Below are 26,243 nucleotides of genomic sequence, written 5' to 3' on the forward strand. Positions count from 1 at the left end.
GCAGGGTGAATGCATTCAGTCTTTTAAGAAAAATGGCGGGCGGCTCAGCCGTTAGCACCGCTGCCTCAGTGTACATGGGACCCAGGTTCAATTCCAGCCTCGGTGACCTTCTGTGTTGAGTTTGCACATTCTCCCGTGTCTGTGTGGGTTTCCTCCCACAATCCAAAGATGTGCAGATTAGGTGAAATAGTCATGCTAAACTGCCCATATTTTCCAGCGATGCACAGGTTTGGTGCCTTAATCAGGGTTAAACTTTGAGGAATAGATTTGGTTGGGATACGATTTGGAGGGTTGGTGTAGATTTGTTGGGCTGAAGGGCCTGCTTCCACAAAGTAGAGATTCCATGCTCTGAGTAATTTTGGGGATCTAACAGAATCCTGGTATTCAGAGGGTTCTCAGTTAGTTAAAATAATATTGTGCACTCAGCTTATGTTACCTTGTGAAGCAATTTGAGGTAGACTGCTCTGTGCAATTTCTCAAAACAGATGTTCTGGAACCAATCAGAGAAGAGCTATTTTAGACCTGATAATATGATTGATTAATGGGCTCAAAATAAAAGACCCTTTTGGTAAGATTCAATGCAGCATGATAGAATTTAGCTTTAGTGTGAGGAATTTGGTTCTTCAACCAGTATCTAAACTTAAAGGCAGTCACAAGGGGATAAGGTAGTCGTTCGCTAAACTGGAATGGGACTATATTTAGAATGTTAAAGTAGAAGAATATATTCAATTATTTTATAATTCTCAACAATATATATTGACTTGCAAAAGAAATGCACGATGAATAGCGGTGCATAGGTGAGGGAATTATGAGTGACATCAAATTGAAAGAAAAGATGTACCAAACTGCAAAGATAATGGGAGTCCAGAAGTTTAAAAATTTCAAACTACTGAAGGATGAAGAAAAAAACAGATGGAAGATATTTTGTCCCTTTTCCGAGATCCTGTTATAACATCTTTGCTCCCATTAATACCTTGCTTATTTCCCAGCATTAGGATGGTAGCAGTATCTTCCGGATTAGTAAGGTAATTGCGCAAATTAACCCACCAGTTAGTTAGCCTAAAACAAAGATGCTGTGGTAGTGTCTCCAACTTTGAGCCAGGAGGCCTGGATCAGTCCCACCTGCTTCAGAGTTGTCATAATGCCTCAAAGTAGATTGATTAGGAAAGCAATATGAGACAAACTTCAGTAACTGAATGGACAGTCTTGATGGTCTCTGGAAATTCCAAACTTGACTGTTTTGTATCCTCATCTGAGGCCTGATCTCAATTAATCTTCCTAATTTCCTTTTCTTGTGTTGAATATAATTAAAGTTTGTTCTGTCTGCATGCCCCCTTGTGCAAAACCTGTTGCAATCTGTCAAAGAACAAGATTGAAAACTTAGATTAGCTGATAACCTGTTCAAGGAATTAAACCAGTGGCCTATTTTCACTGGGACAGTAGGCGCTGCAGAAATGATCCCATTACACATTGAGCTGAGACAGGAGGTGGTGAGCTTGCTGAAATGTCTTTCATTGAAAAATGTTTGAATTAAAATAAATTACTATGACTGCGGAGCAATTGAATTTAGAGACTTAGTAGGGAGTATCAACCGTCTTTTCTTTGTTTGTTTCATCGCAGAAGGAATGAGAGCAGCCCAACGCCAGCTGGACCCGCGGAGAAACTACCAGATATTAAAATACGTAACTATGCTTCATTAGCCAGTCTGACTGAGTCATCCAGACTCAAACATCGTGACTGGAAGTGGGTTTTTTGTGTTCACTGTTGATGCTGTTACAGAGAATAAAATTAATGCATAACATATTTCTTGATAACTGAAAACAACCGATACTGAAAATCACAGTAGGGAGCCGATGGCTGAGTGGTATTATTGCCAGACTGTTTATACAAAGATCCAGGTAGTATTCTGGAGAACCAGGGTCAAAACGTGTCACACGAAATGTTGGAATTTGATTTCGGTGAATATCTGCAATTAAGAATCTCATGACCATGAATCCTTTGTCGAGTTTCGGAAAATCCATCTGGTTCACTAACATTCTTGAGGTAAGAAGCTACCATCCTTACCTAGTTTGTCCTCCAGACACACAGTAATGAGATTGACTCTTAACTGCCCATTGGACAATTAGGGATGGGCAATGAATTCTGCAGAGCCAATGATACCCTCATCCTATGAACATCTTTTTAAAAATCGATAGAGAGAGCAAGCTAACAATTTGAGTCCAGATGACTCTTCATCAGAGCTCTGAATGAGTCATCGAGACACACCGTTAGCTTACTTGGTCTCCATGGATGCTGCATGACCTGCTGTCAGCTCCAGCATTTGTTGTTTTCAGTACAGGTTCCACCATCTGCAGTAATTTCCTTATATACTTCTCATTATTTTGTTTACTAAATACCCACTAAATTGCAGCTACTACTCAACACCTTACCTACAGAGTACTGTGGCCCTGGTGTCAAAAGCCTACATTGAATTGTTCAATTACACCATAGTTTAGGACAATTGCAAAATGCCACTGTGGCTGGAAAGAATAGAATCATAGTCATACAACATGGAAATGAAACCTTTGGTCCAACTCGTCCATGCCAACCAAATTTCCCAAAATATGCTAGTGCAGTTTGCCTGCATTTGTAACATTTTCTTCAATATTTCCTATTCATGCACCTCTCCAAATGTCTTTTAAATGTTGTAACTGTACTTGCATCTTTAACTTCCTCTAGCCGTTCATCCCGTGTCCCAACCAATCTCTTTGTGAAGAAGTTGGCAACTGATAGTTTCACTGTTGACTACGGTGAGTGAATCGCTGGGGATTATTGTTCGTTCAGGAGCAACCCTTTCTGAGCATGGCTCAGGGCCTCAAGAGATTCCTGAATGTGTCTTGAGCCTCCTTGTGGGTTACCACATGCTGCTCAAGGCCTTGTGTTTGCACAGCACATCTGTCTATGGGTGGGGGTGTTGTGGAAGGAAGGAGGAGGCGTTAAGGAACTAATTAGTTTATGGAATGTGGGTGTCACTGGTTGTGTGAACATTTATTGCCTCATTCTAATTCCCTTGAGAAGGTTGATGTGAGCTCCCTTTTTGAATCACTACAGTCCGTGTGGGTTGTAGGCCTATTGGTATTGCTGTTGGGAGGGAGTTCCAGAATTTAGGTTCAATGACACTTCAAGACTGCTGAAAGATTTTCAACTCCATATGGTAGTGGTTTGGAGGGGAACCTGCAGGAGGTGGTGTTCCCATGAATCTGCTTCCCTTTTCCTTTTAGTCGGTATTGGTCATAGGTTTGAAAGATGCTACTGGAGTATTATGAATTGATATAATGTATCTTGTAGATAGTACATAGTGCTGCTCTGGACATCAGTGGAGGAGGGAGTGAATGTGGTGCCAATCAAGCAGTCTGCTTTTTCCTGATGCTGTCAAACTTCTTGAGTGTTCTTGGAGCTACACCCAAACCTAGCCAAGTAGTGAATATCCTATTGCACTCCTGAGTTGTGTCTTGTAGATGGTGGACAGGCTTCAGAGATTCGCGGGGTGTTTTACTTACCGTAGTTATATGGCTAGTCCACTTAAATTTCTAGTCAATAGAAAACCTCAGAATGTTGATGGTGGGGGATTCGGTGATGGTAAGTTTGGGGAAAGAGGCTGCAAGGTTTTTGGTGAAGGAGCTTCAGGCTGAAATCTAGGGAGGGGGGAATAAGGTAGAGGCCAGAAATGGAGAGGTGGAGAAAAATGCTGCAAAGGAAACATCACGGTCTTTTCTCTGTGCTGGGCCCAGCTGGTCTGCTAACACTACTGTAGAGATATTGTGCCTCACCTCACCAAATTAAACAGCCTTTCACCATAGTCTTTCCAATACCCTGCCCATTAAACACCTTGTATTAGTCAATTCCCCTTACTCCCTCCTTTTGAAGTAAGAACATAAGAGCATCAGAATTAGGAACAGGAGCATTAATCCATCCCCTTGTACCTGCTCTGCCATTTGATACAGTCACAGCTAATCTCATCTTGGCCTGAAAACCACTTTCCTGCCAGCTCTCCTTAACTCTTCAACCCATTACTAATTAAACCTGTGTGTCTCCTGTTTAAATTTACTTAATGTCCCAGAATCCACATTGTTCCGAGATAGTGAATTCCACAGATTCACCATCCTCTGAGAGAAGTAATTCCTCCAACTTCCCCTTTATTGTAAACTAATTACTCTCATTTGAGGTTGCATCATCTTCTCTGCATCTACTTGGTCAATCCCTTGACCATTTTATAGACCTCAATGATACCACTTCTCAATCTTGGGCTCCAATGAATATGAATGCAAATAGTGGCTGTAGTTCAGCTTGTGACATTTGAATAACTGTGGCAGAGGATGTTTGTTCAAAACTGATCTGGACAGTTCGTGCTTTTCAAATAAGAAATAGTTGATGAGATTAAGTACATTAATATATTGGAGTTTTGATTTTAGAAAGACTTACTTTTGGGAAGATTTGGTTAAGGGAATATTGCAGTCAAAGCTGTGGAAGATTAACCTCCACCCATGTGTGAGGTAGTACACTGTGGTCAAAAGAATAAAGAGACCACTTTCTCTTTGGAAATATGTCCTTCAATAAGACAGAGAGACCTGGAGATAGGAATGGTTCGCTAGCAGTAAATGGCACCGGTTTGTGAAGTTAGATAGAGAAGTAGATCATGGGTTTATTTCTGGGGCGACAGAATGGAAATGTGTTAAGTATTTGTGGAACCATAGACAGATCACCCTTGGAGCACTGCAAACTTCATATTTTAATATGGATGTCGAGACAGTAGAGAAGATAAAGTATAATTACCGGAATTATATCAAAAGTGAATTTGAATTCATCAAGTAAGATTGGACAGTCTTGTCTCGTTGAAAAAGAATGACATGGTCCTGTTATGTAGGAGTTTCATAGGGTAGACATAGAAAAGATGTTTCTGCTTTTGAATAACACTATCGACTGGAGCTGGGGATATAATTGTAGTCACTATTAAATCCAATGGGGACTTTGCAGAGGGCGACAAAGTAGTTACCCAGAAAGGGGTTTGACTGTAGAACTTAGCTCATCAGGAATAATTGAAGTAAATAACAGATAAATTCAAGGAGGAGCTTGGAATACAAGAAATCAAAGAAAACTATGTTGATGGGTTCAGGTTGAGAAGGAGGCCTGAGTAAATCACAAATACTGAGAATCTGTTTTTCTATTCTGAAACTATGCATCTGTGTTGATCTGTGACATTTCTATAGTAGCAACAGCGGCAGCAGTAAACAAGGCAGCTCACCCTTACCATTCTTGGAGAAAAGCAGAACTTCTGGCCAAACAACGGGAAATAGCTCTATTGACGAGGTGGTTCAAGCAGTGGCCAATGACTCGATCCGCAGAGACAGTGTGCCTTCATTCCCTGGTGAGAAAGGTGAATTCTTTTACCAGAAATGGTGTTTTGTCCTTCCAATGATCTCATGACTTAAACGGGGAAATGTGTCTCTTCAGTCAATCAATCAATCAAATCTGTTGCTACGTTAGCACTCCTTCGCTACCCAAAGGATATGTGGGTCAAATACGCACATGTCTTGCACTGATTTATTTCAAGATTCCTTTATTCAGTTATGTGCTTAATCTATTCAATCCAAGTTCCTTGTGTTTCCCTTTGATCTGTAGTTGTGCATAAGGAAACTTTAACAATGTGTGATTCAATATCAAGGTTGTGTTGAATCAATAATTGTAACCCAACTCTGCTCCTTGAGCAGATAATTAATCCAAGGATTCTAGCTCAGCCCCTAACTTCAAGTTCAAGTTCTAAACCTTTAAGTGAGCAATGAAAAATAACAAAGACCAATGTCAATCATTTATTGTCTCTCCAGACTCTGCTTCTGTTGCCACTGAATGCTCCTATTGACGAGTCCATAACTAAAGATGAGATTAAAGAGAAATCCTTCCGTTCCCTTCTGATGTCAGAGAGCCATACTGCTTTAATATGGGGAAGAAATGCAGCCAGCAGGATGATTCAGTTGAGGACATATTGCGGGACCAATCGCCTTCTCCTATGGATTAGGGTGACTCGTGGTGCCAAATACTGGGATCTCAGTGCTTGGAATAGTTGCTCCTCTCCTTGCTCGATGTATCTTGCCATGAGATTCAGATGGAGAGATGAGGACCATATGGTAGAACGAGTGTGAGCCAACAGTTGGGCAGGGCCAGTGTTTTTGAAAAAAAAAGCGAGTACCATTCTGTAACAATGTGCCCAGAGTTGCTAAATCATGAAGGGAATCAAAATTTCACAGTGTTAATCTTTGTGATTGAGTTCCCATGTAGTGAAGACAAAGATTAATATTGACTGGGATTCCTTGCTCACCCAATCAGGAAAACACATGCTAAATTTGCCTGCTAAGAATGTCCCTGAATTTACACCTTTCTACTGTCCATTAAAGGTGATAAGATGCAAAAGACAGGGGGCTTTTGCAGAGGAATTTGATTTGAACAAGAGACATTTGTGCAGATAATAAGAGATATTCTTATTATCTCTTAGTTAATGTTATAGTTAGGGATATCCTGCACGGATCGATGTAGGAGCCTTAATTGTTCACTATTCACAATGAAAGGAAAGCCACATTCAAAATTTGGGGCCACTCTTCAGATTACAGCGATGTCAAGTGTAGGTAAATGGAAGCACAGCATTAGAAAGCAATCTTGGTAGATTCAGTAAATGAAAAAAAAAACAACGACAACGATGAGTTTATGTCGGCAAGTGAGAGTTTGGATCGAAATAGGAAATTTCTTGATTGTGAAAATTGAGAGAAAGTGGACTCCAAAGAAACTTGTTGGGATTGATCCAGCTGTATAGTTCACGACAATGTCTCAAACAGATTCAGAAAAGTGACCAAGGGGCCATTGGAATGTTGACATTGATCTCTACAGAAGACTAGAAACCAAAGGATTAGAAGCCAAGCTTCAGCAAATCAGAATCTAGTTAGACCCAACTGTCAGGTCTGGGCACTATGGCTTAAGAAGTGTATCACTCTGAGTGGAAGTGCAGTATAGACTTACTGAAGTGATACTTGGATTCCAAGGCTTAACTTAAGAAGAAATATTAAACAAATAAAATGTTAGAGTCAGAACATTGAGATCTGAAATCAGGGAACACCTTTATGCACAGAAATGGATAAAGTTTGATAAAGTTCCACAAACAGTGATTGATTGGAAATCATTTGCAAATTTTAAATCAGAGGTTGGTAACTTTTGAATGAAAATGCTGAAGCATTATGGGACAAAGACAGGGATTACCATGACTTGGGTGAATGGGGGAACATGCTCAAAAAGCTAAATAGCCTCCTCGTGCTCTGATGTTGATGTAACCATGGCACCCTTATTCTCTGCAATTGCAACTCCTGTTGTGTTTTTTGCTTATTTATCAGAACCTGGCAGCAAATTAGTGACTGGAGTCCTGATCAGAAAATTATCAGTATGAGGGACGTCGCCAGTCTTAATGTGTTTCACAAATGATGAAATGACACAGGGAGCATTTACTAAGCCTGATAAATATTGGGATAGTTTGTTGGGATCACTTGTGATGCAGTATGATTAGCATGTCTGATGATACTCCAACTATTTTTTAAGTGTTGTTGTTGTCTGCACTCAGTCCGGCCTTTTCGTGGATTACAGAGCAAATTTTACTTGAGTCAGGTGTAGCAGCTCACTTCACTCTGTACTGTTTGTCTTTCTGTCTTTCACTGTCCAGTATTATTTGAGCATGCCCTTCTCGGGGGGACAAAACGGTTTCTCTACATTCACCATGGAAATGCTGCAACAGTACATGGAGGAAGAGGAGCTGCGTGCACAGCATCAGGTGTCACTCCTCAAACTGCAAGGACAAGCCTTGAAAGAAAAGACTAAAACAGAGCCGGCCTGGTTGGAGCCCCCCAAAAAGAGAGGAGCTGACCTATGCAGTGATGTTAAGCTTAATAGCCTTTCAAAAATGTGATGTTAGAATGTGCAGCTCCTTCGAGTAATCCTTCCCAGAGAAGTGAGGAAAACCGTTGTCATTTCTCATTGTAGTCGGGCTGTTGTCCAGAATCTAGGGATTCACATTATCTTTCCCCTTCTCATTGTTGTGGACTGTGTAGAATGAAGTCCACTTTGTTTTTTTTTGTTTCAGATTTTTAAGTTCCTTCTTTGAATCTGGATGTTTCGGGAATGCTGGTGTTTGTTACGTTTCCCTCGTTCTCGAAATGGTCACGGTGGTGAGCTGCCTTGAGCCACTGCAGTCTGCTGGGGAAACATAAACATATCACGAGCTGTTAGGTTTGGAGCTCAGGGTTCTGTAGCAGATTGATTCAAGACTGTTGTCCTAACCCACGGGTCAGACTTTTAATTTTTTTTTTATCAAAGGATGTCAGCACTGCTGGCAAGGCCAGTATTGTTGTCCCTTCCTCATTGCACTTGGGAAGTTAATAGTGAGCCATTTCCTCAAATATCTGCAGTCACCTTCTACAGGTGCAATCACAATGCTGATCAGAAAGAAGTACTTGGAATTGTGATCGTAAAGCAGTGAAGGAACGATATATTCCTAAGTCAGGACGGTGTGTGGCTTGGAGAGGAACATACCAGTAAGGTGTTATCACGTTATCTACTTCCCTGTCTCATTTTAGGTGGCAGAGGTCGCAGGCTTTGAAGATGCTGTTGAAGGAGTTTAGTGAGTTGCTGCAGTGCATCATATAGTGCACATAGCTTTCCCTGTTTATTTGTGAAGGGAGTGAATGTATAGTTTGGTAAATGTGTGCTGAACAAGCAGTTTGCTACATCCTACCTGGTGTTATGTTTCTTGGGCATGTAATGAGGAGACAGGAAGTGGGTTACTTCGTGAAGAATTTTCAACCTCTGTCCTGTTTTTGTTGATATAATGTTGTATAGCTGATCCGGTTCAGTTTCAGGTCATGGTTAACTCTATTGTGTTAATCATGTGGAAATCAGTGATGATAATACCACTCAATATCAAAACGATTGCAAGAGATGATCATTGCTTGGTATGTATGGTGTGCATTACAACCATACTGCCATGATACTGTAGTCACATATACCAGACTAGTTGTGGGCAGAAGATTTCTTTCTTCAAAAACCATCCATGAATTAGTTGAGTTTTTATGGCTGCTTAGCATCCTTATGAACAGTTTTACTGACACCAACACTTTATTTCCAGATTTTCTTTTAAAGTACCCTTTTTAATTATGTGAGCATAAACAATGTCTAGTTGAAATAAATTTTCTCCAAATTGAGTATGACAAGCATGTCGGGGCATTAAAGTTATAAAATATCAAGAAGAATTTGCTATTTGACAAAATCTTAAACCCTGATCACTCTCTTTCTGGTTTAGTTGCTAATTCAGCAGTGGTGAAAATGTGTGATCTCCTTAGGCAGATTTACCCAAGTTTGTCTGTAAATTAGAGCATCGTTATACCATGTGTAGGGAGCCGCGGTTTCATAAAGAATTTGAATCTCTTGTCAAGCGGAAGAAAAGGCCTATGTTAGGAAGGGACGTGAAGCTCAGTTAGGACTCTTGAGATTTACAAGTTAACCAGGAAAGACCTAAAAATGAAGCTAAGAAGTGCCATGCGGAGACTTGAGAAGTCTTTGGCAGATAGGATCAAGAAAAATCATATAGCTTTATATCGGTCTATCAAAAATAACAGAATGACGAGATAATGATTAGGGCCAATCAAGAATAGTTTTGGGAAATTGAGCGTGGAGTCCGAGGAGATGGGGAAGTACTAAATTAATATTTTAGTTTTGTCAGCATTCACACTGGAAAAAGGCAGTGTTGTCGAGGAGAATACTGTGAAGCAGGCTACTAGACGAGACAGGATTGACATCTATAAGGATGTGTTAGCAATTCTGGAAAGTGTGAAAATATATGTCTCCGGGGCTGGATGGGATTATTTGTGGGATTCTCTGGGAAGCCAGGGAGGATATTGCCGAGCCTTTGGCTTTGATCTTTATATTGTCATTGTCTACAGGAATAGTACCAGAAGAATTGAGGATAGCGAATGTTGACGATAGCTAATTATAGACCAGTGAGCCTTACTTCGGTTGTGGGAACAGTGTTTGAAAATGTTATAAGAGATAGGAATTATAATCATCCAGAAAGGAATAAGTTGATGAGTAATTGTCAACACAGTTTTGTGAAGGTTAGGTCATGCCTCACAAACTTTATTGAGTTATTTTGAGAAAGTGACCAAACAGAGGGATGAGGTTAAAGCAGTTGATGTGGTTGATTTCAGTAAGGAATTTGATATGCATACCCACAGAAGGCTAATCCACAAAATACAGAGGCAAAGGATTGTGGGTGATTTAGTGGTTTGGATCGGTAATTGGCTAGCTGAAAGAAGACAGAGGCTGGTGGCTAATGGGAAATGTTCATGCTGGAGTCCAGTAACGAATGATGTACCGCAAGGATCTGGTTTGGGTCCACTGCTGTGTGTCATTTTTATAAATGACCCAAATTAGTGCATCGAAGGGTGAGTACATTTGCAGATGACATTAAAATCGGTGGAGTCGTGGAGACAGAGGGATATAAATACGTTCCAGAGCTGGGCTGAGAGGTGGGAAACAGAGTTCAATGCAGAAAAGTGTGAGGTAATTCACTTAGGAAGAAGCAATACGAATAAAGAGTTCTGGCCTAATGGTAAGATCCTTGGCAATGTCGATGAGCAGAGAGATCTCTGTGTCCGTGTACATAGATTTCTTAAAGTTGCCACCTAGGTTGTTAAGAAGGCATTTGGTGTGTATGAGAGATTGAATTTTGGAGACATGGGGTCATATTGCAGCTGTAGAAAACCCTCGTGAAGCCACACTTGGGTTATTGGGTATAGATCTGGTCACTGCATGTTTGAAAGGATGTGGAAGCTTTAGAAATGGTGCAGAGGAGATTTAATAGGATGTAAACTAGTATGGAGGGAGGTCTTATGAGGAAAGGCTGAGGGACTTGAGACTGTTTTCAGAGAAGAAGGTTGAGAGGTGACTTAATTGAGACAAATAAGAAAGTCGGAGGATTAGATTGGGTGGACAGAGAGAGGGTTTTTCCTGAGATGTAGATGGCTGACACGAGAAGACATAGCTTTAAATTGAAGGGTGAGAGATATAGGACAGATGTCAGACGTAGTTTCTTTACTCGGAGTTGAAAGTGTATGGAATACACTTACTGTAACAGTAGTGAACTCACCAACTTTAAGGGTATTTAAATGGTCATTGGATAAACATATGGTTGATAATGGAATAATGGAAGTTACATGGGCTTTAGATTGTTTTCACAGGTCGGCGCAACATTGAGGGCCAAAGGGCCTGTACTGTGCTGTAATGTTCTATGTAAGTAGGGTTAATGTTCAAAGAAGATCGAGCTTACGTTGTATATATTAATTTGATTTCATTATTCTTCATAAGCATTCTGTTAAAGTTCTGTTAATCCATGCTTGCTATCAGCAAAGTTTCTAGTCTACATTGTCATTACAATAAAAATTGTTTAAGTATTTTACAGAAAAGATATAGGAATGGTTTGTCTGCTAGTGACAAACATCAACTTGAGACTCAGTGCTGTTATTAAATTGATAATATGTGCACGTGTTTAATTATGTCGAGGTCAAATCTCTGCAACCTAAACCTATATATGCAGGAATACCTGCTGCTGAGAATACAATTCATTGACATCGTGTTTTATTCTGCATTTTGTAAGATTGACATCATAAGACATTGAGCTTTCAGCCGAATGTATATGTGCTTCTGTTCCTTTGCTCCCTGTCATCTGGCTCCTACCCGTTGTCAGCATATCCTACAAAGGGGTCCAGACATCTTTCCACTTTATCATGTGCATAGGAATGAGACTCGGTGTTGAGCCACTCATCTGTTTGCATTTAGCAATAATAATTTCTTTTATAGTAATAATAATCATTTTATAATTGATCTACATCTCTCTGCCTTACTCTGTTTCCCTGAATAACCATTCACAAAAAACAAAAAGAAAATCAGTCTCCCTTTTGAACTTTTCAATTTATTCAAAGCCTAGAATTTTTTTTGAATGGGCCAAAGCAGGGAGGGGTAAGAAAAGGTAAATATTGGGATTCGCACAACCCTATGTATGAGAAGCCTTTCCTGAAATGTTTGGCGTTGGTTTTAAAATTATGATCCCTTGTTCTGGTCTCACATACCAGAAAAACCTCACTGCGACTGCTCTCCAAGTAGTGCAGTGTTTTTCTTACCATCATATTTTTTATTTACCCATATTGCCCCAGGTATAACAGTCTCAGAATTGAATTGTTTTGTGAAAATGTTCACTAGTTCCAAGCTTGCTTTGCCTTGCAGTGATTGTGGTGGGAAAGTGGTGGTCCATGCAAATGTTGCAGTATTTGTACTTCCTGGTGGAAATATCAGCTTTACATCATTGTGTAAGTTTTTTTTTAATTCTATGAAGAAGATGATATAAACGCTGGAGGATGCAAACAGGCCTTATTAATGCGGCACCATGCTCAATGGTCTCAAAGTGCTAAGAATCCGGCACCATGCCTCACAGTGCCCGGAGGCAGTTTTGATTCCACCTTCAGGCACCTGTCTGTGTGGAATTTGCACATTCTACTCGTGTCTGCGTAGGGTAGACATGTGCAGTGCAGAAATGTGCAGGTTAGGTGGATTGGCCATGCTAAATTCCCCATAGTGCCTAGGGATGTGCAGGACACGTGAATTAGCTATGGGAAATGAGGGTTACAGGGAAAGCGGAGGGGAGTGAGTCTGTGTGGGATGTTGTTCCATGGGTCATTGTAAACTTAAGGGGCTAAATGGCCTGTTCCAACACTAGGGATTCTATGATTTGTTCCAATCAGTTCACGTCAGTGTTACTGCTCCACTCGAGTCTCCTGTCACGTTTGCTCATCTATTATTCTAACCCTCTATTCTTCTACCCCTCTTATCTCGTCTATCTTCCCCTGAAACCACTCCCTGTGCTTCATTTTTGTAATCCAATTCTGCAGAACTTCCATATCCCCCTGTTGGATTTCTTGGTGACGACTTTGTGACCTCCAGGTATGCTCTTCCATTTGAAAAGAAACATTCTGACAGTATCTAGTCTGTTAAATCCGCTCATCATTTTAAAAACCTCTATCACGTCCCTATTTGGCCTTCTCTCCGAGAAGGGAGACGCAATCAGTCATCCCTTTGCTGACATGTAAATCCACACATCTCTGTGATCCAACTTGTCAATCTTTTCTGAGTACACACTTCGGTTTCTCTTTTTCTATTTATTGTACGGTGATCAGCCTGCACACAGTATCCAAGTGTGGTTTAAGCAATGTTTGATTCAGGTTTAGCATATTTAATACATTATTAGATGGGGATGATGTGCTAAACTACTGGTGTTTTCTTCTGATCTAATTAATTTCGATAAATGTGATGTACTGCATTTTGGTAAGGCAGATCAGGCAGGACTCAATGGTAAGGTCGTGGTCAGTGTTGCTGAAGAAAGAGACCTTGGGATTCAGGTTCATACTTCCTTGAAAGCAGAGTTTCAGTCAGTTAGGGTGGTGAGGAAGCCGTTTGATACGCTTGCCTTTATTGGTCAGTGCATTGAGTGCAGGAGTTGGGATGTCATGTTGTGGCTGTACAGGATATTGGTGAGGCCACTTTTGGAAGAATGCATTCAGTAACGATGTGTTGTGAAACTTGAAAGGTTTTGGAAAAGTTTTACACAAATGTTGCTCGGTTGAAGGTTTTGAGCTATCGAAAGAGGCTGAAGGAAAATCTTCAACGTTTATAAAATCATAAGGGCATGGATAGGGTGAATAGTCAGGGTCTTTTCCCTAGGATCGGGAGTTGAAAACGAGACAGCTTAGGTGAGATGGGAAAGATTTAAAAGGGACCTAAGAGGCAACTTTTTCACGCATGCATGGAATGAGCTGCCAGAGGTGGTGGTGGAGGCAGCTAGAATTACAACATTAAACAAACATCTGGATGGGTATATCAATAGGAAGGGTTTAAAGGGATATGGGGGAAACGCTGGCAAATGAGACTAGATTAATTTAAAATACCTGGTCAGCATGGATAAATTGGACCAAAGGGCCTGTCTCGAATTTGTACATCTGAGTCTAACTGACCATCTTTTTTTTTGAGAATCACCATTTTCTTTCAGCTTGTTAGTTGATGCTCCATACCCTTGCTTGGTGAAACTCTTTTTCTCTCCCACGTTGTTGCACATGCTGTAATAAAGGTTCTTTAGCTCAGTTGGCTGGATTGCTGGTTTGTGATGCCAACAGCGCAGGCTCAATCCCTGCATTGGCTGAGGTTAACATGAAAGCTCCACATTTTCAAACTTGTCCCTCACCTGAGGTGCGGTTACCCTCGAGTTAAACCACCACTTTTTCTGTCATGACAGAGCAGCCCTACTGCCTTCCAGAGCTACGATGATTTTACTTTTAATCAGTGATAAGTGATTGGAAATTTTATATTCTTTATTGTTTGGTGTATTTCCTTTTGTTGACTTTTGTTATGAGAAGTAGGGGCAGGGAAGGAAAAGGTCTGATCATTAAAATTGGGGAAAAAGTAGGCTTGCAGGGAGGAGAAAGTAAGGGCTGCACATGCTGGAGATCAGAGTCAAGAGTGTAGTGCTGGAAAACATAGCAGGTCAGGCAGCATCCGAGGAGCAGGAGAATTGATGTTTCAGGCATAATCTCTTCATCCGGAATGAGGCTTGTGGGTCACGGCTGAGAGATAACTGGGAGGGGGTGAGGTTTGGGGGAAGGTAGCTGGGAAAGCAATAAGTCGATGAAAGTAAGGGAGAAGGTGATCAGTCAGAGTGGTGAGTAATGGACGGGTCTGGAGGGTGGTGCCTAATTGCCACGGCAGGAAGTGAAAAACCTGCACCCACACCACTGCCCCCACCTCTGTCCAAGGCCCCAAGGGATCCTTCCACTTCCATCAGAAATTTACCTGCACGTTTATCAATGCCATCTATTGCTCCCGGTGTGGTCACCTCCACATCGGATAGACGGGATGCCTTCTTGCGAATCGTTTCAGAGAACGTCTCTGAGACACCCGCACCGACCAGCCCCACAGCTCAGTGGCTGAACACTTCAACACTACCATCTAATCAATCAAGGACACGCAAGTCCTGCGCCTCATCCACCTCCAAACCGTTGCCAACCGACACCTGGAGGAGGAATGCCTCAAATTCTTCCTTGGGACCATGCCACCACACGGGATAAACGTGGATTTCAACAGTTTCCTCATTTCCCTTACCCCACAATATCCCAGTCCCAAGCCTCAAACTCGGCGCTGCCCTCCGGACCTGTCCATCACTCCCCCTCTGACTGATCACCTTCTCCCCAATTTTCATCCACCTAATTTCCCAGCTACCTTAATCCTACCCCATCCCCTCCCATTATCTCTCAGCCCCCCGACCCACACAACTGATTCCTGATGAAGGGCTTAGGCCCAAAACATCGACTCTCCTGCTCCTCGGATGCTACCTGACCTGCTGTGCTTTTCCAGCATTATACTCTCGACACTTGCATTCACAGCAAAATGCTATGAGTTAACTGTCAGTTTCATAGATAATGAGAAATTTGGGCTACTCCACCATCAATGATAACAGCCCTCAAGGTGAACAGTTCTTACATGAAAAATAGCACTTAAAGGTCACGATGCTAAATGGGACAAATGTTTGAGCCAATTTAGGAACTTGAGACTGGGCATCCATGAGGCACTGTGGGCTATCAGCAGCAGCAGAACTGTACTCCTCAATCTGTAGTCTCATGGTTTGGCATATCACGCACTCAACCATCAAACCAGGAGATCAGCCCTGGTTCAATAGAGAGTGCAAGAGGGCATCCCTGAAGCAGCATCAGGTGGACCTAAAAGTGAAGGGCCAACCTGGTGACGCTATCAAACAGGACTACTTGTTCACCAAACAACATAAACAGCAAGTGATAGGCAGAGCTAAGTGATCCCACAACCAGTGAATTAGATCTACATTCTGTCGTCCTGTCACATCCCGTCGTGAATGATGGTGGAAAATCTTTTTCTAAAAAAAAGCTTGCTGAAGAAGAAAACTCTCAAGTATCCCTATCGTCAATAATGGAAGAGCCCAACATATTAGTGCAAACGTTAAGGCTGAACCAACTGCAGAAATCTTCAGTCAGATGTAGATGATCCATCTTGGCAGTCTCCAGTCTTTCATGAATTTGATTCATTCCACACGATACCAAGGAACAGTTATAAGGACTGGATACTGCAAGCCTGACAACATTCTGGCATCAACTCGACAATATAGAAAATTGTCCAGATATGTCCTGTACACAAGAAGAACAAATCCAACCTGGCCATTTACCGCTCTATTACTGTCGCTCACCAGTAAAGTGATGGAAGGGATCATCAACAATGCTAACAAGCAGCATCTGCTCGGAAATAACCTGCTCAGCGATGCCGAGTTTGGGCTCTGCTAGAGCCTCTCAGCTCTTAACCTTAGTACAGCTTTGGTTCAAACATGGAAAAAAGAGCTGAATTCCAGAGGGGAGGGGAGGTGAGGTGACAGGTCTTGAATTCAGAGCCACATTTGAGGCATCAAGGAGGCTGAGCAAAACTGGAATCATTGGGTATTGGGGGCGAATTCTCCTCTGCTGTCATACCTGGGAAGTAAGAAATTGGGTGTGTTTGTAGGAGGTCAGTCATTTCAGCTCCAGGACATCTCTTTATGAGTCCCTCAGGGTCCTGTCCGGTTCAACTTATCTTCAGCCATCCAGGACATGCTAGCAGTTTGATTGACACCACATCCACATGCACTCACTCCCTCCACCGCTAATTCTCAGTAACAGCATTATGTACGATCTAAAAATGCATTGCAAAGATTCAGCAAAGAGCCTTAGGCAGCAACTTATAAACCTACAAAAACTTAGATCTCGAAGGACAAGGCCAGCAGATCCATAGCAGTTATTTCTCATCTGGTATTCCCATAACAGGCATTAGTTGCATTTAAGACAGTATATAATTAACTAATACTTTGCAAAAATCAGTGTTACTAATTCAAATAAAGTACATTCAGATAACGAGTGGACCATTGTGATATTTCTGCAGTGTTGTGCCCTTGCTGAAATAACATGCATAAAACTGGAACCTGCCGTATTTAACCCTAAAACATCTGTTTTCATGTTGTATCTGGCACAATAAATGTTAACAGATGATTTGTGAGCAACGGTACTATAAATTCTAGAATAGAAATCCTAAATATCAATTTCCAAAATATTCAGTGATGGTTTTTGAATTGATTGTTTCACACCGCACTGCAAAAGAGTGCAATGGAGTGTTGAAACTAGACCTATAAATCCTCACCTGATAACTGGTAATTAATGATAGTCAAGTGATATTTGAAGATCTGTACTTCACTTGGAAAGAGAAAGAACCAAAGTCCCAAACCAGACTGGTTAACTTAAACTGAAAACAAACTTGAGGTGAACTGCAGTAAAACTTTCTCTGAAATTTGACATTAATTTATGACATGAAGGGGCGGGGAAATACATTGTGTCAAGTGGATCAGAAGATTTCAGTTATGACTTTCTGTGGGTCTTTACAAAATGTGAGGTGAGTCCCGACTTGAAGTCACAATCAGAAATGTTTGTGTCATGAGTTCCAAGGTAGCAATGGTCAAACCCTTCACCACCTAGACACTCTGAGTTTTAACAATTTACAAGCCTTAAGCTGGTGTCACGGTGGGTACAGGTTTGAGAAACTGCTCTACTGCACCTGTTAAATAATTGACATCGAGTTGTGTTGGGGTTTATATCAAATTATTCATTGTTTTAATCATTTTAGACTTGAAAGTGTTGCAGTATCGTTTAATTCAATAAACTCCCATTTTTTCAGGCCCTGTTTTTGTTTTGTAAAATGAGAGTCATGTTTATGCAAACCTTACTATGTGAGCTGAATGCCACAGTTCCAACATTGAAAGAGTGAAAGATGGCAATCCTCTTGTTGCTCAATGAACTGCAGTCTTACATCTGCCTTGTCAAGTCTCTGCAGCCAAATCAGCAAAGATCAGAATCCCTGGGGCATTTAAGGAAAGTTCAAGAATACAGATGAAAGACTAAACTTTTCCCTCTTTGCCAAACATGATGGTTGGTTGGAGATGAAGTACTCTGTCCTTATTCACACGACTGATTAGTGTGTTATTGAGAATGGGGAATGTGAAGTGGGATAGTACATTACAGTGGTGTGAATTTGGAACATTGATTTAATTCACCCTCTTCTATTTCCTTTGCCTCATTCCAAGAAAAGATTTGTTAACAGACAAGCAGAATTTAACTTTGCTTGTGAGTGTACCACCAAGGAACATTTCTTCATTCTGTATCCCAATGCTGCTGACATGCTCACCCTTTTTCAGAGGGATGTGACCATTAGAACGGTAGTGCTTGAGATTCTCCTACTATCCAAGTCAGAAAGAGAAATGGAGCTGGTGTTGGGCTTTACTGAGCCCTGATGCTATTTGAATTTAACGAACCTTAGCAGAAGGAGTTGTGTTGAGCCAGAAGGTGTAGTGAGGTTGGATATAAATTGTTTTATGGAATACTTGGAATTTTTGTTTAAAATGTGAGGTTTGCTTGAGTATCTAAAAGATAAAACAATTTTGTGGTGATACTTAGCTGCTTCCTTTTTTTGTTTTGCTCCTTTTGTTGCAGACTCTGGTCTCCTGTCCACTGCTTCTTTTCTGTCTTTACGTATCAACACTAGGCTTCTTTCAGTGTCTGTTTTCCCAACCAGCATCCCGAATTCCAGTTGTACATCTACAACCAGCTGGGCAGGTACTGTGCAACCGCTGCTTCTCACTGATCGAGCATGTTTTGTTTCATCACATGCATGTGGATGACGTGGGGATCGGTGGAGAGTCAAGGGAAAGGAATTGCATTGATAAATGTGCATTTCTTTGTCTTAGTTGAGGCTTCATATAGATGCAGCAAGCTGCTGGTAGGCAATATATTGCTGACATTATAATTAATCTGGAACGTGCTTTAAAAGGGGCATTACTGTGAAAACAAGAAGTTGAAATTACACAAGCAATCTTTAGCTGCTCGTGCTAACAGGATACTATTAAAGATTGACTAGTTTAACATTGAGTTGGACTTTCGCAAATAGTCTGTCAGAGTTAGCAGTCCACTGGTCTTGATAAATGTATCTTTAAGAAATCTAATATTCGATTTTCAAGCTTGAATTTTCCGATAGCAATGCCCCTTTAAGAGTGCAATGTGTTTTTGGTGAACATTTGAATTATTCTGATGACTGTGAAAACTTAATTGGTATGTACCTGTCACAGTGGACATGAGAACCTCCAACTACATGCAGTCACATTTGTTAAGTTTAATAGTGCTTTCAGATTTTAGATCTTTGTTTAAAATTGAAAGTACTAACACCGAGTACAATTCAGGGCTCAGTTCGACATTTACTGGCATGCCAGACAAGCTATGAACATTTTGGATGATTTTAGCAATGGCAGGAATTCTGTGTTGATTTCTAATTTAAATTTAATCTTGCTTCAGAGCTATTTCACCCCCCCTGTTTTATATTTTCTTTTAAAATGCATTCAAAATGAAGTTTGTTACCTTAATGCTTTTCTGCAGCTCGTTCGTAGATTCCCACAGAAAAACAATTACATCTCCCCCTTTTTGCTTTGGGATCAGTATATTTGCAAGTTGACCGTTAGTATTTCTTTCTGTAACTGGATTGTTAATCTACCATTATTTTCCTGTTCGGAGAAAAGGACATGGCATTGCTGGAAGGATAAATTAACTGGGGTTGTAACTGGATGAGCCACATAAATACTCTGGCTGCATGAGCAGCTCAGCGGCTGGATATTCTGCAATGAGTAACTGTCCAAAGCCTGAGAGGCACTTTTTGGGAGTGTGATGGAACAGTCTCTATGTTCTTGGATGAGTACTGCTCCAACAGCAAGGAAAAAGCTTGACATTGTCCTGAGCAAAGCAGCCCACTTGGTTGACACCCCACCCATTGCCTCCTCAAAGGTACAGATTTGCAGCAGCGTCTACAATATATGAGATGCACTATAGCAACTAACCTATATCAATTAAGTTAACTGCAAGGAGGCATACCACCTGTCTCAAACTTGCTACTCACCTTTGAGGACTAATCTGTCAGAATTGTGTTTGCTTGCTTCCTTTGAGATCACAGTCCACAAATGTCCCAGTTCCAATTCCTGGACCAGGCCCAGTTACCACATTGCAGTGGGGTGGGGAGCTTTGTATCAGCCTGAAGTTTTGTTAAGAGCAACGTTGCAGGTTGAAGTTAATGGTTTTGACTAATATTGCATCATCAAACTTGAAGGAAATCCTTCCGAATATATTGATTAACTGGACTAAGGCTGGTTACATGCAGCCCTGTTAGTAGTGCTGTAATATTCTAGGATGTGTGAGTTGTACAAGGAGTCCTTGCCCTGATTTTTACTCGTGTTGTGAAACTATAACCCAGTGTTGAATTTAAAATGTAAGAACTGTTCATTTTGAGCTACAGGTTAATATCCGATTTTAGAAATGAACATCAGCAGCTTGCTAATACATTCTTTCTCTCTGTTCCATCCTGCTTGCATGTCCATCAGGTTCCTCACTAAGCATAATGGGAGCAGAAATGGATGTATCAGTGGCAGCATTTAGAGGAGCTGCTGGGGTGGAAGCGACGGCTCGATGCTGAGGAAGCTGCGACCTGGCGAATGGAAATCAGGCTCTGTCTGCTTCTGGCAAGGAGCTCAAACCAAAAATGGCAAAAAGAGAAGCCAGCGAGAAGATTCCAGAATCGAAAGGTACTGTTAGCCTCTGTTTCTTGTTTATATAATTCTCTTCGAGACAGTAATGCATTTCCTGTGGTTTTGATTGTTTTCAAGTGCACTTTGGTATCTCTGATTGCCATGGCACGTGTGAGATGGTGTATTGATGTGGAAATGTCATCAGTCTGGATTAATGAAAAAGAAGCAAGGTTTCACCTGGCCTTTTACTTTGTCTGTCTCATTCGTTCAAGAAATCACATTTCCCGAGCATGTGCGGTTATCCGTTTAATCAAAATAGCTCAGATGTTGGAATTATCATCTTTCTTAATGGTTCCTTGATACTATAGTCTGGTGTGGTTTCCCGCTCACCCTCTTGGGGGAGGCTGTAGTTTCAGATCTTAATCCCGTTTACTGCCAGCGGTTCTGTACCACATGCAGAGTTGAGAAGCAGCAAATATTATAATCGGTGTCAGAGCCTGAACGCTGTTGACACAAGACTATGTAGCCACTTTGTTAACACAGAAAATCTAATTTTCTTTGCAGTATTGATAATTAATTCCATTCTTCCCCATTTACAGTACCATAAATTGGAACCCCAGTACTGAACGGAATGTTGTACTTTGACTGTTAGCAGATGTGTTTGAAAGTATCTGAGTTAGCGTAAGGTGCTTTTCATCAGTGAGCTGTGCATACTTAACTTTCTCTGGGTCACTGTTTGTAACTTACTCCCCTTGTGACATTCTGATGTGTATCTGAAATAAAGAATACATTGAAAGGAGGATGGAGTTGTAAGATAATCATGTTGAATTGTGCATCTCACTTTAAGCACTGTCATTCCATTGCAGTATAAATGTTCCATGTAGTGTTATTTCTCCAGACACACGCAGTAGAGAAGGATGTCCTGTGCCATCTTGCTCCCAGCCCCACAGTGACAGTTCAATTCCTGAGCAGGTTAGATTTTCACCTGCACAGACTCTGGAATCACCATCAGCAGCCCCTCAGATGAGCACCAGTCCTGACCGTAGTATTTTCACAGATGACGTTTATTCCCAGGATTTTGAACCTGTAGCAACACAAAGTAAACAGGTAAGAGATATGTTGCATTTTTTTTCTACAAAAACTGTTTCTAATGAGTAAATAATGCCATATAAGTCTACAGAGAATAGGAAGTCCTTGCCTTCACTCAATATCAATCCCAGGTGAGCTGGTCATAGTCGCACCAGGGGTTTTGCAATGAACCTCCATATCTCAATGCTAGAAAAGCGTGGTTAATTACAGGAATTCTGATCCTGCTCCTGATTACTACCTTCATACTCCTACCGAAGAATATCTTTGTATCACCATCATAGATCTGACGCCCACTATTCAGTCTTCACAAAAACTGTGGAAATGGTGCTACTCGGGGTACTTCAATTGCTCATGGAACTGTGTCTTGACAAAATTGAAAGCCTTCATAGATGTGGAAAAGAAAATATAAATTGTATTTTCTTGACAGCTCCTGACTTAATTTATCCTTTGATCTTGAAAGAATTGAAAGACTAAATAGTATGGAGTCTTGAGTGGGCTGGTTCCAAGAGAATACACTTTAAGCAGAGACAATTCTGTTGAGACATCGTCAATGCCTTTTTTACTTCCAGACTTGACGATTGAACTATACTATTCTGGGCGGCATTGTGGCTCAGTGGTTAGCACTACTACCTCACAGCGCCAGAGACTTGGGTTTATTTCCCCCCTCAGGCGACTGTCTGTGTGGAGTTTTCACATTCTCCCCGTGTCTGCGTGGGTTTCCTCCGGGTGCTCCGGTTTTCTCCCATGGTCCAATAATGTGCAGATTCGGTGAATTGGCCATATAAAATTGCCCGTAGTGTTATGTGAAGGGGTAAGTGGAATGGGTTGCTCTTCGGAGGGTCGGTGTGGACTTGTTGGGCCAAAGGGCCTGTTTCCACACTGTAAGTAATCTAATCTTTCAGAAACTACCTATTATATTCCAGAAAGCCGGTTTGTGAAGGATAGAGCCAATCATTGCACCATTTAAATTGAAGGCAAGTGATTTGTATTCCTTTAATTACAGTCTTAGAATTTCAATTTTAATTGCTCCATTAATGGAAGAGCTTTCAGTTACTAAGACAATGACTTATTTAATTCCCTCCCTGAAATTTGCTTTTGTCTATGTCACTTTCCTCCTTCAAGACACTCAAACTATATGAAAGATTTCACACCTGCCCTTGGATTTCTGAGGCTCAGTAATATGTTTTACTCTATTTCTGTGGAGCTACTTGACTTGTTTTACCACATGAAAGATTTGTTGTGAATGCAAGTTTTAAAAGATGAAACAGGAAGAAAGCAGGTAACTTCGAAATAAGGTGGTCACAGTACATTTCAAAAGTTTTGACTCTGCTTGAAAAATCCAACTTTCTGATGTGGAGATATGATGGATGTGTACATGCATTTCTTTAAAAATCATTGTTTGAAAAGGTATCATGCATGAGATTAATTGGCACGGAATTAAGGCAGGGATAGCAAACTGGATTTAAACAGAAAGGTGTAAATTTGAATAAGGACTTGGGGGAGTTCCAGAGTGGTTCAAGTCAGTAGTGGTGTCTGGCAGGCCTTGCTAATCAGGGCACTTTTCTTTTCGGTGTTAATTTCATAATTTGATGATGTGCCAAGCATGTGGTGTTGAAAATCAGAATATTGTGGAATTAGAAGAATGATTATGTTTTGGAAAATTTAGGGAAGCTGTGAGGAGGTTTGAGAAAATGCAGGAATGGTTCAAAGATGACTGGCAGAATTTTGTTGGCGGGTGCGTGTGTGGCAGTGTATTTTTTAAATTTTAGATTAAAAGTTCCAGCAGCAATTGTAATTTGAATGAGAGCAGGCCATGTGAAGGATGGAGAATTGTACCAGCAGGTTCATAGGGCGACAAAAGCTTTACCTCAAAAGCTGTGCATTTTATTATGGAGCGAATAGAATTCAAGAACTTTGGAAGAGAGATTGTTCAACGCCCCCATAATTCTAGATGGCTGAGCGGTGGTGTCACTAATCCACCTAACCGTACACCTTTGGCTTTTTACTCAATATGGTTCTAACCGAAATTGCACCATGCTTACCAATGCTGACTGCCCAGATAGCTCTGCTGTGTGATCTGCTGGTGTGTGCGGTGATGCTGCAGGTCTGATTCATTGATGTGTGTGGTGACACCGTGGCCCCCAAGTGGTCAACGTGTCCATTGCGCGAGGGTTTAGTCAGTGGCATCGCAGATTTGATTAAAGTTGTTGAACAGGTTGTGAGAAGTTAAGAATCACACAACACCAGGTTATAGTCCAACAGGTTTAATTGGAAGCACACCAGCTTTCCGAGCGTCGCTCCTTCATCAGGAGTGATGCTCAGAAAGCTAGTGTGCTTCCAATTAAACCTGTTGGACTATAACCTGGTGGTATGTGATTTTTAACTTTGTACACCCCAGTCCAACACCGGCATCTCCAAATCAGGTTGTGAGAAGTGTGACTAAGTATTATGCAGATTTGCATATATCTCTTATCCGCTAATGTTTCTATTCAAATTGAGTTTGTTTATAATGAGACCTGTTAACATCCATTTGTTGGATCTTCTATAGAAACTACTTCAGTCCAGCGTGATATTGAGATCCGGATCTGTGCACCGAAGGACAAACTTAAAAAGTGCAAGTCTATTGTGGACAAGCTGAAGAAAGAGCAAAAGAAACTTCAAAAGGAGCGATTGAAAGCACAGGAGGCCAGTCTCATCAAACAACTGGATGTGAGACCGAACCCACCACTATGCTGCAGATTTCAGCTGGGGTGTTTGGAACATGTGACCTTGAAGTGATTGCAGTTCAGAACATTTCACAGGTTTCCATTAATGCGTTCCCAAAACCAAATCAATATCCAGCTCCTTTAATTAAAAATTGTTGGGGTCTGTGAATTTTTGTTCTTCACATCTTAAGGAAAAGTGATCTAGCACGTTTCCTTTTTCTGTTTTTTTTTCTGTCTGCCATAAATAAGAGTTTATATATTCTTCTGAACGTTCATTCAAACCTAATTCCTTAAATTCATCTTCATAGCCTCCTCTCTTCCTACTGTCAAGAGCTTCTTTTTTCCAATGGGGTCTTGTATAATTCTGATCTTATACTTCCTTCTTCCTGACTAATATCTCACTATTCTTTAATAAAAAAGCTTTGGGACCTCTTTCTTGTTCAATGCTGCATATATGGATTGCTGTAATGTTGAATGGTGTGTGCAAGGGCATGAGAGGAAAATCCGGAATAAACTTGTTTTTGAAGGCATTCAACCAACTGTGCTTTTTGTTATCCCTGTTAATCTTTCTTAATTTTGTGTTTAACAGATTTTACAGATCACTAAAATTAGATTTGTTCATTCAGAAAATAATTTGTGGTTTGTCTTGGGCAGTTAGCAAAGTAGTGTCATTCGTATTTCTTTGCACCCCAAAGTTTAATTTCATCTTCTCACCATGTTGCTTTCAGTCCTATGATGGGTTTATTAAGAAGGCCCAAGCTGAACTCAGTAAAGATCTTGATGTTTCCAGCTCAAGTTAAACCAAAGCGCAGATTAAAACTCTTTAGTCCGCTGCTACTGAGAAGCCAAAGATTAAACTGCTCTCTTTGTACAGGTACCTTTAGTAATGGTTGTTAATTGTATAACCTTATGAAGGGATGCCTCTTGTATTTCTCTTTTATATACTAGTGGGACCTCTTTTTTTCCAAATTAGTTTGTGACTAAATGGTTCTTTACTTAAGGAGACCAGGATATTTACAGAGACTTTACAGCAGAGAAACAGGCCTTTTGACCCAACAGGTGAGTGCAGATATTTAGTCCCCATAGGAGTAAACTCCCACTTTGTCTCATCCCATCAGTGCATCCTTCTGTATGTTTAGCAATGAGGTAATTATCAAATTTCCCCTTTAACATATTCATGATATTCAACTTAAGCATTCCTGATGCTAGAGTTCACGTTGTCCCATGTTGTCACCTTCGTCAGGGAAGAATGTTTTGTTTTGATTTTCTGATTTGATTCATTAATGTTAACTTCCTGTTCAGGTCAACCTCACAAGTGAAGACATTTCTCCCTCCATGCAGTTTCAGCAGCTTCATTTTTAAAGTTCTCTATCAAATCTCGTTTTTAAAGTTCTCCATTCAGTCGCTATGGGTGGCACGGTGGCACAGTGGTGAGCACTACTGCATTACAGCGCCAGAGACCCAGCTTCAATTGCTGCCTCAAGCAACTTTCTGTGGGGAGTTTTCACATTCTCCCCGTGTCTGCGTGGGTTTTCTCCCATGGTCCAAAGATGTGCAGGTTAGGTGAATTGGTCATGCTAAATTGCCCCTAGTGTTAGGTGAAGGGGTAAATTTAGGGGAATGGATCTGGGTGGGTTTGCTCTTTGGAGGGTTGGTGTGGACTGGTTGGGCCGAAGGTC

The 26,243-nt window shown here is 41.0% G+C and overlaps 1 protein-coding gene across 4 annotated transcripts; it reads left to right on the plus strand.

Annotated features, from left to right (window-relative positions):
* Positions 1 to 848: 848 nt before the first annotated feature.
* Positions 849 to 25,088, plus strand: LOC122552117 (centrosome-associated protein 350-like). Of its 4 annotated transcripts, none has more exons than XR_006312304.1 (8): positions 849 to 1,025; positions 1,621 to 2,043; positions 2,719 to 2,789; positions 5,247 to 5,413; positions 18,699 to 18,821; positions 20,627 to 20,827; positions 21,669 to 21,877; positions 24,408 to 25,088. XR_006312304.1 is itself a non-coding variant. In XM_043694618.1 (3 exons), the coding sequence occupies exons 1-3, from the start codon at positions 20,785 to 20,787 to the stop codon at positions 24,495 to 24,497; spliced, it is 342 nt and encodes a 113-aa protein (XP_043550553.1). In that variant the 5' UTR covers positions 20,159 to 20,784; the 3' UTR covers positions 24,498 to 25,088. The 4 variants fall into 4 exon arrangements, 1 of the variants encoding a protein (XP_043550553.1); XR_006312303.1 differs by having other exon boundaries at positions 5,247 to 5,404; XR_006312305.1 differs by lacking the exon at positions 2,719 to 2,789 and having other exon boundaries at positions 5,247 to 5,404.
* The last annotated feature ends 1,155 nt before the right edge of the window (positions 25,089 to 26,243 follow it).

The sequence above is a fragment of the Chiloscyllium plagiosum genome, chromosome 8 (genome assembly GCF_004010195.1).
Source record: "Chiloscyllium plagiosum isolate BGI_BamShark_2017 chromosome 8, ASM401019v2, whole genome shotgun sequence".
NCBI lineage: Eukaryota > Metazoa > Chordata > Chondrichthyes > Orectolobiformes > Hemiscylliidae > Chiloscyllium > Chiloscyllium plagiosum.